Raw genomic sequence first — 16,825 nt, 5'->3', positions numbered from 1 at the left:
CAAGAAAATAGCCATAGACAAATATAAATCAATGAGGAAGACTGTGTGACAATAATACTTTATTTCTAAAATAGGCAATAGCCTGGATTTGGCATGCTGACCCCTGATTTAGAAAAAAGCCAGAGGAATACAGTTTTTTAATGTTCATTTCTGTGTGATTTGGAACAAGGAACACTAACTTTGCTTTTCTCTCCATTTCTTTTACGTTCCTTTTGAGATATTTTGTTGTTGCATCTTAAATGTAAATAAATGTTCTATCCTTTCTCTCTCCTAAATATTCACTCAAAGTTAATTGAGTATATCTCAAATATTTGTCATCTGTTTTTGATTTAGCACAATCCTTTTTTTATCTTTTGTATATTTTACATTCTAAAAGTTTATTTTTAGGGCAAGATAACTTGTATTTTTGCCCGACAATCACCTTTTACATTTCTCTTCAGTTCTTTCTTACTGGCTTTATCCTTTCTTTCGGCATATTAAGGAGTTCTTAATTGCTTATAATATGATTCTGTTTCTTGCTTGTACCCCAACCAAAAGAAATCTCTTTGCCCCCTGCTTGAGCAATTTTCATTGCCTCTATTTCCAGTTTTATCCTATATGATTTCAGAGTTTTTCTACTACATGCCTCCCTCTCAAACTTTTAGCTTCAGATCACTTTCTTTCACTGTTCATTCTGTTTCTCCTTTCTTGACCTCCTCTCTGTTCTCTCAACCCACTAATCCCAGAAACACTACCCAGTTGGGGACCGCTCTTTCACTTGGATAGTTCCATTTAGCCAGGACTCCTCCTCCCTCTGATACACTTCCTCCTTTTTAAAGAACTGACAAACAGCAGTCCTTTTCTAAGTCTGTAACTCAGGCTTAGGATAGTGAGATAATGTGTAACAGTTAGGTTATGAAAAAAAAGTAAGTGATTTCCAATTCTGCCTGGACCTTGTACAGTTCTGAAGGATCCAGAGACAGTGATTGAATGCCTTTTCCATGTCAACTCCAGTATCATTCTTTTAATTTGTTTGTGAGCTTTGCACACTCGGAGTCCATTTGCTTTTGTTTACTGTTAACAGAAGCTGCAACATTCATGCAGAAATAATCATCGACTTGGCTGAGGGAATGCAGGGAAGAAGAGAAAAGGGAAATAGAAAAACCTCTCTGTCATTTGACTACTCTGTCAGCATTAAAAACTACCAGGTCTCTTCTCAGTTTAAAGAGCAATTTTTAAGGATACTATAGAGGTTGTTTATTTTGAATAAGTTTTTAGCTGATAACTCACCAAATCTTTTGGCTTAGCCTTCTGAGCATGCAGATAGATACAGTGAAATAATAAGACATAAGATGGAAAATCTCTTCCGTTTGTCTTGGTGTTTGATAATGTATGCGACCTCTCTGGGTGGTTTAAGCGGTTTAGGTGCATTCTATGAAAAGAGAGCTTTTAATGACAAAACTAATGTGATTATCTGTGAGTGTGAGAGGGGTATTGAAGCCTTAGAGAAAGAAAATCTGTTAGAAAAGCTGAATGTATCTGCTTAATCCTTTCTCTAATGTGGATGGACCATACTTTCTGAGAGGAGGTTAGTCTTTTTTTTTTTTTAACCCATCTTCTTTCTTTCCTTTAAAAAAAATTTCTTTGCCCCCTTTATCTTTCTCTTATTCAAATGCTTATTTTTATAGGTAAGGGGACACGTAAAGCTTTTAAACAAATCATTATCTTTACTTTCTGTAGTGTATGTGGGGTCAAAGGGCAGAATCTAAATATTTGGGTGCAAAAGTAATTATTTGGTACTAAGATTGGAATGTTCTATCTAGTTCTATACTCTTTAAAACCAGAATTATTAAAAAAAGAAAAAAAAGAAAACCAGAATTATTAAAATGGACTTATAATGCTCTTTTTAAGTTTTTCCTGGGCATTCACCTTTGTTCTAGGAAATAGAAAGTAAATTAAGTATTTCATATGTTGATTGTTGAGCTTCATATTAATTACTCTATTTTACAGTTTTCTTTTTTTATTACATATTTAAAAAGTTATGTGACTTTTATATTGCCACAGAATCCCTTTTATTAGAATTTTTACCTAAAATAAACTTAGAAAAATATAAAGATAGTCTAAGAATAAAAAATTTTGCTTAAAAAATTAAGCATAAGACTACAGGTATATTTAGGCACTGTTTGTGTTATTTTTCTCTAATACTACAACTTTGAAGTTGAGTATGTGTAGTGTTGGTTATTACAAATGGAAGCTCTAGAGTGAGTCTTGGATTTAATTAAATCCCAGCTCTGCCACTTCCTGGCTGTATAACTTTGGGCAAGTTTCTTAACAACCTCTCTGTGCTTTAGTTTCCTCATCCGCAAAGTGCGGATATGGTAATTGTAATGCTTATTAGGTTCATAATGAGAATGTAATAGTGTATAGTAAGCACTAAATTGATACTAGTTATATGATATTAACAATAGCTATTATTGTTGTTGTATAATAATAGAAGAACAGTGTTTTACCAGGACTTTGTGGCAAAAGTCTCGGTTTAGAACTTATATTTGTAGTTTTCAGACTGTTTATCGCTAGCCAGACCTTGCCAAGGTTTTTTTTTGCCTTTGTGATTTGGGGATGGCCATTATATGTTTTTCCTGGGTCATTGTAGGGAAGGTACCTGACCTTAAGGGGTATTCAGTAGTTGTACTAGCAGCCTCAGTCCCGATACCCTCCTATCAGTGAATTTATGGCTTAAGTAGAAATGCTATACCTTGTGTAGAAATTGTTTAGAAGAAGCTAATTTGATTGTGTCCACAAAATGAATAGAAAATATAGTACAGAGGTACATGAGTGGTGAGTATTTTGAATGGAAGTAGTTGGCAACCCTAATTGTTAAACTATATAGAAATATGTAGAGATTGTGTTCTTTATGCTAGAGGATGATGCTTGGACTCACAGAAGTTTTGTGTTAGAAGGGAACTTTAGAAGCACTAAAATAATAAAATTCTCTTAGTAAATTTGTAAATATTTTACAAAAAATTTTAAGTGATTTTTTTTTTAGGCCTTCTATTATCTAGTGTACCAGTAGAATTATAAATTGGTACTTTCTTTCTTCTGTCATCCTTGCTTGACAGGATGTAGCAAAGGCCTTAAAATTTTTTCTTTCTCAGGGCACCTGGGTTGTTCAGTTGGTTTAACATCTGCCTTCAGCTCAGTTCCTGCTCCTGAGGTCCCGAGATCGAGCTCCTCCTCCCAACTCCCTGCTTAGCAGAGTCTGCTTCTCCCTCTGCCCCTCTTCCACCTGTTTGTGCGCACGTGCTCTCTCTTTCTCTCACTCTCTCTCTTAACCTCTCTCTCAAATAAATAAAATCTTTTAAAAAATGTTTATTTACTTTGAATCAGTTATCTTAAGAAAACAAGAGTGTATGTTAAGATTTAGCCCCAGGGTTGTTTATTGTAGCCTTTTGTAGTATGAAAGATTAGGAATGATACAAATGAGGAATTGTAGGATTGCTTCAACTTTTCCTCAACTCCCCATCCTGCTTGCTCCCCTCTGGATTTTCTCATGTTGATCATTGTCCTTCTTAGAGTGTGATGCTCAGAACTGAACCCAGTACTCCAAGGGAGCCCTGACCTCACAGAGGACAGTAGATCCAGGAGTTGCCTTAATCTGGACACAGAATCTCTATTAGCAGACGCCAAGTTTCTGACCATGATGTTCTCTCTGTGTAACTGGGGCTGCAGAAACCCAAGTATTGTCAGCTGGTGCCGGTCCCCAGCCATGCTTGTGTCTTTTAAGGAGTGACAGTAACTGCTGTTTGCAGAGATGGCTATTCATGGGGACTCCTTTTCTTTGCCTGACAGAGGCCTAGTGTTCTAGCTCTGAGAGGGGATCTGATGCCAGCATGTGAGTCACACTTAACTTGCTACTGTTCTTGTCCAGAGTTTTAAGCCACTTGTTATTGCTCGTCAGCACTCCCCGTTTCCTCCTGCCCAGCTTACATTGTCACCCCGCCTCATCTATCTAGCTGTGCTTGAACATAATGCTTTTCTATGCATCCCATGGATCCATTCCATAGTTTTATGTTGCAATTGGAAAGAGCAGAGTCCACTGTTAATGTCCACAGTAAAGAAGGAATGCTGATCAACTGTTGGGAATTAGTAGTTTAACAAATTCTGTGATTGGTCCTTAATTTCCATATTTTCTTGAGTATTTCTTAGGAACATTTTCTGAGAAAGGTGCTATGCAAATGTTAGGTATTTTTTGACTTACCATCAATAATTGAAAGTTGTCAGAAAACACTGTTTTTTGCCTTTTTTTTCTTCAGCTTACATTTTCTTACTCCTTTAGGTTTGATAGGCTTGCTCAATTCTGTTTCTTTATGTATACCTTTTCAGGTGTATCTTATTCTTATGACCTCTCTCTTACTTTTTAAGGTATATCCAAGTTCTTTGGACACCTTAATTTCTGACTTTTCTTTCACTCTAAAACTTACTGGGAGTAGTGCACACTCTGTCTCCCTTTTGGAAAGCCACATTGAGCATGTTAAAGGCTCTGAGGAATCCTGCAGTCAAGTAAATTGTTCACATTTGCAGATACAACATTTCTTAAAATTATTTGACTATGAAAAAAAATTATTTGACACTGAAACTGTTTTTTCACAAAGTACAGAAATATTTTTGTGCTAAATGCGTTTGGGGAGGAGCATTGAATTTTCCCTGATAACATTTCTTCTGCCTTTTCACATTTCCTTTTTTTTTTTTTTTTTTTTTTCAGAAAGGTGTTGCTGGAAACTGGTCCTAAGCAGAACTGTGATGGTTTGCTTTCTGCTGTTCACTTCTTTCTCAGTGTCCTTCTTTCCTGAGTGGGAGCACGTCCCCAGCCCAGGCCTTGTGGCTTCTGCTGCCCAGAGTCTCTCCCTGAAGTAGGGTAACTAGACTCTTTCTTTCCTGGCTCTTTCTTCTCTGGACATCTCTCTCTCTCTCTCTTTCTCTCTCTCTCTTTCTCTTTCTCTCTCTCTCTCTTAATCAGAACTTGCCTGCTGTATACAATCTTTTCCATATGAGAGGAGAAAGGACCAAATCACTGACTTCATGTCAAGGTGTTAATAGAGGATGCAAACTTAATAAATGTGTTTTCCTTGCTATTGAGGCTATTTGCAGTTTTACAAGGAATGCTTTTTAAGTTGTGTAGCGTAATGGATAAGGTGTATATTTCAGAACTAGAGAGATCTGGAGTTGTATCTAGATCTTAACATTTACCAGCTGGATGACCTTAAATAAAGTGATTTAACCTAAGATTCAATTTCTCTGTGTAAAATAGTGGACAATAATATATCTGATAAGATTGTTTGAGGAATGTATGATATAATGATTGTAAACCCAGAACTTAGTAATTAGTAGCTATTGTTGTTTTTCTACTCTGATTCCATTGCCTGTGATTTTTCCCCAACATTTTATTGTGAAAAATTTCAAATACAGAAACACTGAAATAATTGGACAGTGAACACCCATAAAAATACCACTTAAATTCTAGAAAAGCATTTTGCTATATTTGATTTAGCACATACATATTTGCCTAGCCATTCTTCTATCCTTCATTCCATTTTACCTTTTAAATGCATTTCAGTGAGTTGCAGACATTAGTGTACTTCGTCTTTATCATCATTAACTAGAGTTTATTATTTGTATGATTCTTTTTTAAAAAAAGATTTTATTTTATTTATTCATGAGAGACACGCAGAGAGAGAGAGAGAGAGAGAGAGAGAGAGAGAGAGAGGCAGAGACATAGGCAGGGAAGAAGCAGGCTCCATGCAAGGAGCCTGATGTGGAACTCGATCCCAGGACTCCAGGATCACACCCCGGGCTGAAGGCAGGCACTAAACCGCTGAGCCACCCAGGGATCCCCTGTATGATTCTTTTTTTAATATAAAATTTATATACAGTTAATTAGACAAATTCCAAGTGGACTGTTTGTTGTATTACCCAGACCTCTGTGAAGATATTGAATATTTTTCTTCCCTTAAAAGTTCCCCACACCCCTGTCTAGTCATTCCTGCTTTACTCCCGACCCTGAGTATTGTGTGATTTTTAGTACTAGAATTTCAGGTGCTAATTATAGTTCAGTAATAAGAATATTTGGAATCTAGGGTACTACCTGGTGTGCTTCTTATCATACCACAGATATTGGAGTTTGATATAGTTTTTCCATAAGAAATTTTACAAATTTTGCATTTTCACAAAAATGTATTTATTCATTTAGTTAGCATTTAGGTGTCAGATACCTTGCTAAGTGCTGAGTGAGATGTTTTGGAATCAAATGAATACAGTGCAGTGTTATAGGGGCTCTGCTAGAAACAAGTACAGGTTATAAGTAGAAGCACAAAGGGAGTGATCTACTTCTTCCCAACTTGAGGGCATAGCTAATGATAGCCTCACAGAGGAGGTGATACTTAAGCTAAGTATTATAGAAAATGAATTGGTGTTTGCCAGACATTAATGGAGTGGGAGAGTGGGAAAAGGGTATTTCAGGGTGAATAAAGGCAAAGAGGAGAGAAAGAGCCTGATGTGGTGGGAATAATTTTGCTAGACTGAAACAAGGGAGGAAGCTACAGTGGTAGGTGTGGAGGATTTTGCACACCATGCAAATGACTGGTTTATTTCTATAGCTAAGAGTAATTTAAATTTTATACTTAGAGAATGATGGTTTATTCATTTATGAACAGGATTATACTCGAGATAAAAATTGTCAAGCAATGCTGTTAGATGTTTAAGATTGTTTTATAGACAAATCAAAATCATATTCCTTCTTTGTTTCATTAAAAATCATGATTTTATAAATATATTCTGACTCTTCCTTTATGTCCTTTTAAAATGACAGGTAGTGTGCCAGTATTTGAAAAATCCCAACGTACCTGATGCACAGCTTCTGCAGAATATTTTCCAAGCTCTGAATGTATATTACAATTATTCAGGCCAGGCCAGCTGCCTCAATGTATCAGAGACAACAACTAGCAGTCTGGGAACCCAGGGGTGGAGCTATCAGGTAAGCGTGTATCATTTCCTCAAGTGGAACTTATTTTTCACTGATATGGTTATACTGTGACAGAGTTCACAAGATTTCGTCACCAACCTGGATCCAAATATGAGCTCCATTGTCTTACACTGTGAACCGTGGATAAGTTCGTTCGTTCGTTCATTTGTTCCTTCCCTCCCTCCATTTGTTCGTTTGTTTCCTTCCTTCCTTCCTTCCTTCCTTCCTTCCATTTAGCATCACCAAATATATTCTGGGTACTTACCACATGCCAGACAACATTCTAGGCTCTGAAGATACAAAGGTAAATAGGACATGATCTCACCTTCAAATATAGTTTATTGAAAAAACTATTTATATTACAATAGATCTTAGTAAGTCCAAAAAGGAAGTATTTTATGGATGCAGAAAAGAAGAGGAGTCTAATTTGATTCTCTCTTAGCCTCCATTCTTTCATCTGTATGAGACTAATAATAATAAAAATACTTTGCCTCCAGAGTTGTTTTGATGATTCATTATGATAATAAGTGCAAAAGAAAATAGTTTAAAAAGGAAGAATATATAGTCCTAATTTTTGTAACTTCTCAGCTGAGTCTTTCCAGGAATAATGAGAGGTGGTATGACAGAGATAAAGATCAGGGGCTCTGAAGCCAAATCACCTAAGTTCAAACCCTAGCTTTGCTACTACTAGCTGTATGACTTTGGATAACTTATTTAACTCTTTGTGCCTCATTTTCTTATTGGATTCTCTTTTGATTTCCTTTTTTAAGGCCTGCACAGAAATGGTCATGCCTTTTTGTACTAATGGTATTGATGACATGTTTGAACCTCACTCATGGAACTTGAGGGAATTTTCTGATGACTGTTTTAAACAGTGGGGTGTGAGACCGAGGCCTGCCTGGATCATTACTACATATGGAGGCAAAAACATAAGTGCACACACAAACATCATTTTTAGGTGAGTTTTTACTGACAGTTTTACTGACATTTTACTGATGCATGCTGACAATAATATAGAATGCAGTAGTGCTATCCATCATGTTTTTCCTTGAAAGACAGAGGATGCTACACAAGAGATAGATTTTATACTCTATTACCAACGTGCTTAAAAGGCTTAAAAACAATAACAGTAACAAAATTTAAATCATTTATGAAACAATGCTAGCACAAAATGGAGCATCATCTGCTGCTCTCAATTTGTGTTATTTTTTTAAAAGATTTTATTTATTTATTCATGAGAGACACAGAGAGAGGCAGAGACAGAGGAAGAAGCAGGCCCCCTGTGGGAAGCCTGATATGAGACTTGATCCCAGGACCCTGGGATCATGACCTGAGCTGAAGGCAGACGCTTAATCAACTGAGACACCCACGTGCCCCTCAACAAACACTTTTGAGGTGCCCATTCTGTTCTGTTTCAGGCACTATATGAGACACTTTAAATAAATTGCCTAATTGAATCCTCACAACAGTCCTATGAAATAGTTGTTATAGTCCCTTTTTCACTGAGAAGGAAAGTGAAGGTCACTGTGTTCAGTCACTTGCCAAACCTCATCTAGCTTTGTTATAGTTACTAAGTGATAAAGCCGGATTTCAACCTTGGCTTTTCTGACTACAAAATCTGTGTTTGCTCTTCTACGTTACACTGTTTCTTTAGAAGGGATATATTTGGTTTGGGCTCATATCAAAGTTAATTAAATACACTCCTTTGTGTATCTGATTGTGATTTTAAAATTTCCATATTTTGGTTTGGTCAGCTATTAAGATAACAACCAATTACTCAAAAAATTTCCCCAAATCTAAATAGTAGAGAGATAGTGTACATACCTCTTAACCTGGAGCCATTGTTTAAACTGTAAATGTCATTCTTTTACAAGTCTTTAAAATGAGGGTCAAATTTGGCCTTCTGCACATGGCTGGTAGCTTTTAGGAGTGAGGAGTGCTGTTTTGAAGGATCATTCTCTGTATTTAGGCTGGTGACACTGCCCAATTTGCAAAAGAGCTTCTGTCTTATTAGATGCATGCTGTTTGCTCACCCAGCAGGATACCTGCCCCAAATAAAAGGTGAAACACTTTCATGGAAAACTTAAAGATTCTTTTGTTTAATTTCTTTAAGTTGTGTTTCTTGTTCTCAGGAGGATTCTTCAAATCAACCTACTCTTCAGATCAGCCTTATAAAGTAATGGTTGAGCAAATAGATATAAGTATAGATTACTTAAGGAAACTGCCAAAGTAGGGTGTGTGAAATCAGGAAAGCCATGAAGGGACCTAGTATAAAAGGCTTAAACACAACTTTGGATCTCTAGGTTCATTTTTGTTCCTTCAAAAAAAGGACTTTGTCAATTTTTTTTTTGTTTTTCTTTGGTAATTTATCTCCATTTAGTATTTAAATGGATTTCTGTAGCATGCTTATACTTTAAGCTCATCCTTCCTTGCTTTGACCTTGTAAAGCTAAAGTCCAGGTTGATCTGTAGAGTCTTTAAATCCTTGTATAAAGGTTTTAATAGGAGTTTTGGTTAAATACATTGTCATTTTTTATTAGATTCAACCATTATAGATGAATATTTTAGTTATCTGTTTGCCCTTTTATATTATTTTGCTGAGGCTATCAAAATCATCATCATTGAGGAATGGGGCAGATTTTGTGAGAAAAGTTTTGGGAATAGAACTAAAGCCAACAGATGGAAATTATAGTTTAGTGTTAGAAAGTTTTAATTCAGTATTAAGGAGGGATTTTCTAACTGAACTGTTGAAAGGTCCAGTCGGCTGTTTTAAATAAAATTACTTAAGCTCTTCGATCCTCAGTCTTCTTTTCTGTAAAATGCTATAATGATACCACTCACCCCACAGTGTTGTATGATGCTTAAGAGTTAACCCAAGGAAGTGTTTGACCCAGATTTGACAAATATATATGCTCAAAAAATATTTTTTGAATGAATAAATGGAAATATACTCTGCCTTGTATTTATGTCCCAGCTACAGGGAACTGTTTATCTTTGTATGTCCTTTCCCTTCCTCTTTTTCTTCCTTTCTTAAGACTCAGGAGTCCTCTAAGAACCCTTCCCTGAGTCCTCCAGAGAGGTTAGATTCCCCTTACCCTCTTAGCTCCCCTAGACCTGTGAATAGCACTTAGCACTCGGTGTGGAAATTATCTATTTGTGTTTCTGTCTCCTCCATGAGATTGCAAACTTCTTAATGGCAGAGACTTTGTCTTAATCATATCTGTGCCCTTAATACTTGCTCCAGTATTGACACATATTGGATGCCCGAGAAATGTATGTGTTCATAAAAACAAGGAATGAAATACAAAGCTTATTAGAAAGGCTTCACAGGCATATGAAAGTTTAAAGGCAGGACTATGTGAAGATCCTGGTTTATCTTTTAAAGTCTACTTTTAAAAAGAAATCTTTATGCTGCTAGGTGAGAAAACCATTGTAAATATTTTAAAGTTATTAAAAAAATCAAAGTTTACCTGCTTTTCGAAGAAAACACATTCCCAAAGTAAAGAGACAGCCTTAGGTGTTGCTGTTCTGACTACTTAGTGGCTACCAGCTAGAAAAAGTTTTTCGCTGATGAGTAAGAAAATGTTCAAGGAACCAAGTGGAAAGTATCTTTATGTCCATGCTTCTCTCCTTAGGTCATCTCACACAAATCCAGTTGTGACTACTTTTCTGAATGGGATAGGAGATTTGTCAGTTAGATTAAAAGCTTGGGGGCAGCCCTGGTGGCAAAGCCTGGGGTCTGATCCTGGAGACCCGGGATTGAGTCCCACATCGGACTCCCTGCATGGGGCCTGCTTTTCCCTCTGCCTGTGTCTCTGCCTCTCTTTCTCTTTCTCTCATGAATAAATAAAATCTTAAAAAAAAAAATTTAAAAGCTTGGGCTTTGAAGTCAGGGAGACCAAGTTAGCTGGATAGCCCCAAGCAAATTGCCAATTTGTAGAAGTTAGAGGTAATGACTACCAAACAGGGTTACTTTAATGAGTAAATAGATTATCATGGAAGTAAGCACCATGAGGACAGAGATTTTGTCAGTTCATTGTTGAACGCATTGTATGCACTCAGTAAACATTTGTTGAATGAATGAGTACTTAATAAATAGTGGCCATTAATCATTCCATTTCAGTAATTTTCTTATTCTGCAGCTGTTTTGTTAGAAGGATTTATTTTTCTCCCAGGCTCAACTGGTAAGAAGTTATCTTACCAGTGGTCATGCTCATTTATTTAAATATAAACCCTAAAGGGAGTCTCTGAAGAGCTGATTAGTTTAATATCATTTCTCAGGCAAATTAATTGTTGCCAGTGATTAGAAGCTCACTGTTGGGAATTTTATCCAGGCATCTTGACTCTCGTGAAAGCCAGTATTTTTTTTTTTTTTGGTAAATGTCCCAGTGGCTGGTTTAGCTTTCACGTGTCTAGGACCAAAAAATTCAAGTCCATGTGCATCTTAGGTCTCTCAGCAACTCTAAACACTGTTGCTAAGCCACTGGGCTGATTCAGATGACCTTTTAAATCAAATGCAGTTTGCTTATTATGTGGCTGTTGGGATGGCTTTTTTGTTTTGCAAATAATGGAGAGTTTCCTATCTGGGTTGGTCCTGTCAAATTGGAATAATGATAAAGGCTATTTGTTCACTTAAGAGAATCTAACCCCTTGTGTAGTTTACTATAAGAATTTATCTGATAGTTGAAAACTAAGGCTGTATTTTGCATATGAGTTATCCTTTTTGTTTTTAACAAAATTTGGAGTGTTTTTTTTCCCCCAAGAATGATGTTATTAAGTTGCAGTTGAATTCATTTTGTTTTTAAAGAGAGATGTGGTGAGAATAGAACAGGATTTTTTTTTAAGATTTATTTATTTGAGAAAGAGAGAGACAAAGTGAGCATGCCAGTGGGTGAGGGGCAGAGGGAGAGAATCTTAAAGCATACTCCCTGCTGAGCATGGGGCCCATGGTAGGCTCAATCCCAGGACCCATGAGATGAGCCAAAACCCAGAGTCAGATGCTAAACTAACTGAACCACAAAGTTGGCCCTAGAACAGGAAGTTTAAAATTGTATTTCAAGCATAAACATATGTGTGTGTGCGCGTGTGCGTGTGTGCTTATTTTCTCATTTAGTTTGTATGTTTACCTGGAAAATGTTGATCACATTCCTTTTCTGGCCAGATTTCTAGGAGACCTGCCTTTACATCCCTTTTCATAATTCATTAACCTCTCAGAAGTATTAACACTTCTCATGCTTACAGAATATGATAATAATAATTATAATAATACTGCACATTTGTGTAGTATTTTATAGTTTATACTTTATTGTCACATTATTATTTAACTTGAACCTCACAATATCTGTGAGGTAGGAACATTATCTTTTCTTTAAAAAAAATTTTGTGAGAGTGCCTGGGTGGCCCAGTTGGTTAGGCATCTGACTCTTGGTTTTCGGCTTAGGTCATAATTTCATGGATCAAGGGATTGAGGCCCAAGATGGCGTCTGGGTTGAGAGAGGACCCTGCTGGAGTGAGTTTCTCTGTCTGCCCCTCCCTGCTGCTGTGCTGTCTTCCTCTCTTCTCTCTAAAATAAATAAATAAATCCTTTAAAAATTTTTTGTTTTTCTTCATAATACATATGGGAATTAAGGTTCACAGAGGTTAGATGACTTACCCAAGGTCATGGGCTGCTAAGGGTATATAACTTAGATCTTAGTTAATTGTTTTTGCCACTACTTATGCACAGCTGAAGGTCAGTTTCTCTATATTTTTATTAATCACTTATATTAACTGATTTCCCATGTAAAAAGTACTAAAGTGATTTCATGTTCCTGAACTTGCATATATATATTTATATATCTCTTTGTAGAGCATTTAGTACAAGGCTGCAGACAACTAGACCCTTAGATTTTTTTCCTTCGTTCAGTGAATATTTGGCTCCTACCAATGTGCCAGGCCTGGTTCTAGGCACTGTAGATATAATGATAAACAAATGAGACAAAGTCCCTGCCATCATGGAGTTCTAGGTGGAGAAATAGGTAAAGATAGTACCTATAAATATGTTAAGAGGAGCTAAGTGCTAAGAATGAAAAATAAACCAGGAAAGAAGCCATGAAATGTTGGGAGAAAGGAAAAGATTTGCAATTGTATTTTATTTCTTTTATTTATTCAAGTAATCTCTACACCCAACGTGTGGGGCTTGAACCCATGACCCTGAGATTAAGAGTCACATGCTCCTCCAATTGAGCCAGCCAGGCACCCCAAGGTTTGCAATTTTATTTATTTTTTTAAAAAAGATTTTATATATCTATTCATGACATAGAGAGAGAGAGAGAGAGAGAGAGAGAGAGAGAGGCAGACGGGAAAGCAGGCTCCATGCAGGGAGCCTGACGCGGGACTTGATCCCAGGTCTCCAGGATCAGGCCCTGGGCTGAAGGCGGTGCTAAACTGCTGAGCCACCCGGGCTGCCCAAGGTTTGCAATTTTAGATGAGAATTATCAAGGAAGACCTCACCAAGGGGGAGCACTGGAAAAATGATCTGGAAGAAGGAGGTAGCCATCGGGTTGGGGGGGTAAGAACATTCCAAACCAAGGAATAAGCAAAGCAAAGGCCTTGAGAGATAAATGTCCTGGCTATGGTAAGAAGGTCAGTGTGGCTGGAGTGGAACTGATGAGGGAGAGAGTAGCACAAGATAAAATTAGAGGCCACCGAGGGCCTAGATGATATAGAGACCTAAAGGTCTTAGTAAAGATTTTGGTTTTTAGTCTGAATGAAATGGAAAAACTCTGTGTTTTGAGTAGAGAAATGACATAATCTAATTCAGGTTTTAACCGGATCAAATTGGCTGCTCTAAGCCCGGAGATAAGAGTAAAAGCTGGAAGATCAGTTAAAGAGCTATTTAGGTTAAAGGTAATGGTAATTTGGGCCAGAGCGGTGGCAGTGGAGGTGGTGAGAAGTGTTGAAGTTCTAGCTATATTTTTGAAGATTTAACTGACAGGAATTGGTGATAGATAGGGTGTGAAAGAAAGAGATTCAAGAGTGACATCAAACTTTTTTGGCCTAATTGACTAGAAGGATAGGGTTGCCTTTGACAAAGATTGGGAAGATAGTGGGAAGGCTGATTGCGAGTTGAGGAGTATTAAGAGCTCTTTTTTAGACTTAGTACATTTGAGATGTCTAATTAGATTTCCATGTAAAAATGTCAAGTAGTTTAGGAGAAAGGTCCTCGCTAAAGATATTATGTGATAGTCATCTCTGTATAGATTGTACTTATAGATGAAACTTCTAAAAATGATTATGCAAATTATGGGAACCATTTCATATATCTGATAATGTGACCCTGAAGATTTGTTATTTGGGCTTTGTACCAATATCAGCAAAATGAGATGTACATGAAACAAATGTCATGAAACAAATGTCAGAATGCACATAAAAATGTTTTGTAACATATCGTATGTCAAGTGATTATGTAGATAAAGATATACCAAGAGATACAGTACCAGGGGATAATGATCTAATAGTTGCCATGTTCTTAAATCCAGGCATTTCAGTCTATTTTATTTTGAAGAATCTTAACTTCCATGAGATTAGGAAGCCGAGAGGCAGACCTAGAAACCCAAATGTGTATGATCCCAAAGTTTATGCTCTCTTACTCTGCACCACACAAGTCAAGAGGATATGTGCTGTTGATTTCCAAATCGTGTCCATGAAATGCAATGTAATGTAAGATTGAGCATTGGACTGGGGTTATAAGGCCTGAGTTTGTATCTCAGATTTGCCATTTCTAGCTGAGTGACTTGGGCAAGTCTTTTAATTTCTCTGGATACTAGTTTTCTCATCTATAAAAGAGCTGTAATTAAACCTACCTCACAATTAAAAAAAAAAAAAAAAACCTACCTCACAGAGTTGTTATAATAGTCAAATGTGAAAGCTTTGTAAACTTTAAATTACTCTATGTAGGTGTGGGGTTAAGAATGCTAGGAAGCAATTTGATTTACAATAGCATCAAAAATAAAATACTTAGGAAAAACAAAAGAAGTGTAAGACTTATACACTGAAAACTACAAAACATTGGAAAAAATTAAAGATATAAAAAAATGGAAAGGCATCCTCATTTTCTTGTGTAAGAGATAATATTAGTAAGGTATTAATATTCCAGAAATTGATCTACAAATTCAGTATAATCTCTATCAAAACCTCAGCTGATTTTTTTCACATCAATTGACAGGCTGATCATATAAAAATGTAGGGGGCCCACAATAGCCAAAACAGTATTAAAAAAGGAAAAACAAATTTGAAGAACTCATACATCCTGTTGTCAAACTTACTACAAAGCTACCATAATCAATATATTACAATACTATGATAAAGAAAGACATACAGATCTTTCAAAGAGAATTGGTAGTCCGGAAATCAACTCTTGTTATGTGTATGGTTAATTGATTTTCCACAAGGGGCAGGGCAATTTATTGGGGAAAGAATAGCTTTTTTTCAAGAAATGATGCTGGCAAAAAAGGATTTTTACAAGCAAAAGAAAGAAGTTGGATCCCTATTTCATAATTATACAAAAAAATTAACTCAAAGTTGATCAAATGAGTTTAGTTGATAACTAATTTAAAAATGTTCAAGGATCTGAATAGACATTTTTTCAAATAAGATATACACCTGGCCATTCAGCACATGAAAAAGTTCCCAGTACTTTCAGTCATTTGGGAAATTCAAATCAAAACCAAAATGAGATTCCATTTCACACCCACATAGGATGGCTATAATCAAAAAGATACGTATTGGCAAGGATTTAGAGAAATTGGAACCCTCATATTAATGGAGGATAGTTAGAAGAAAGGCAGGCAGGGGAAAGGGGCCCTCTTGTGCTAAGAGGAAACTACCCTTGGTTTGGGGTGTTTAGGCAGTGGCTTGGCCGAGCAGTCCAAGGTGCTGGATTAAGGCTCCAGTCTCTTCTGAGGTGTGAGTTCTATCCCACCAATGCCAAAACGTTTTTTGGGGCTCCATTGTGGCTCAGTTGGTTAAGTGTCTGTTTTTGGCTCAGGTCAAGGCGTGATCCCGGGGTCCTGGGATCGAGTCCCACATCAGGCTCCCCGCAGGGAGCCTGCTTCTCCCTCTGCCTATGTCTCTGCCTCTCTCTGTGTGTCTCTCATTAGTAAATAAATAAAATCTTTGAAAAAAAAAATGGTTGTAAGCCCTAAAGGGGGAGCTCTCATGTACACACCAGTCCACAAGCTACACAGCCAGCAAGAAGAACGAAGATAACCATTTCAACAAGGGAGGGCACATTTCACATAGGAATTTATCTCCTGCCTTTAAATAAAGGAAGAAAGAGCCCACCATGCTCAGAACATATTACAAACCATTGAATTGTACATTTTTGCATGGGTGACTTTTGGGGGAGTTAATTTCAACAGAGCTGTTAATAGTATTGTTAGGAATACTATCAGTGGAGTATTGGGCTTTTACGCAGCTAAACTAAATAGCCAGTTTTAATGAGTGATCCTGTTTACATCATTCTGAGAGGTGGTGTGTGAACCAGCCAAGACAAATAAAATACCATTTCTTTACCTTTAAAGATAATATAAAATGAAGATCTTTGAGTAATGCCCAAAGTTTCTGATTCCAGATTCGGGGGAATTTTTTCTGGTCTACCATCCTATTTTTAAAAGTAGTGTATAAAGAGGGAAGTATTATTTAAAGAGGGGGAAAAAATCAGTTTGTTTTTTTTTTAAAGCTGAGATAAATAGCATTTTTAAATATGGGAGTTTTTTTTCATCATTCTGGTAGTTGCATCCTAGGAAAGAAGGAAATCAGTATTAATTGAAGGACTCCTCTGTACCTG

The 16,825-nt window shown here is 36.7% G+C and overlaps 1 protein-coding gene across 2 annotated transcripts in view; it reads left to right on the top strand.

Annotated features, from left to right (window-relative positions):
• Positions 1 to 16,825, top strand: part of LOC121476278 (prolylcarboxypeptidase) — a 64,122-nt gene that overhangs the window by 45,951 nt on the left and 1,346 nt on the right. For both annotated transcript variants that reach the window (XM_041730094.1, XM_041730095.1), the window contains exons 7-8: positions 6,845 to 7,009; positions 7,768 to 7,955. In XM_041730094.1, coding sequence (XP_041586028.1) covers positions 6,845 to 7,009; positions 7,768 to 7,955 — 353 coding nt within the window. The remainder of the gene's footprint in view (positions 1 to 6,844; positions 7,010 to 7,767; positions 7,956 to 16,825) is intronic.

Source organism: Vulpes lagopus, chromosome 15 (assembly GCF_018345385.1).
Source record: "Vulpes lagopus strain Blue_001 chromosome 15, ASM1834538v1, whole genome shotgun sequence".
In the NCBI taxonomy this organism is placed as follows: domain Eukaryota; kingdom Metazoa; phylum Chordata; class Mammalia; order Carnivora; family Canidae; genus Vulpes; species Vulpes lagopus.
The sequence above is the reverse complement of the archived record's forward strand: the minus strand, read 5'-3'. Positions and strand labels throughout refer to the sequence as shown.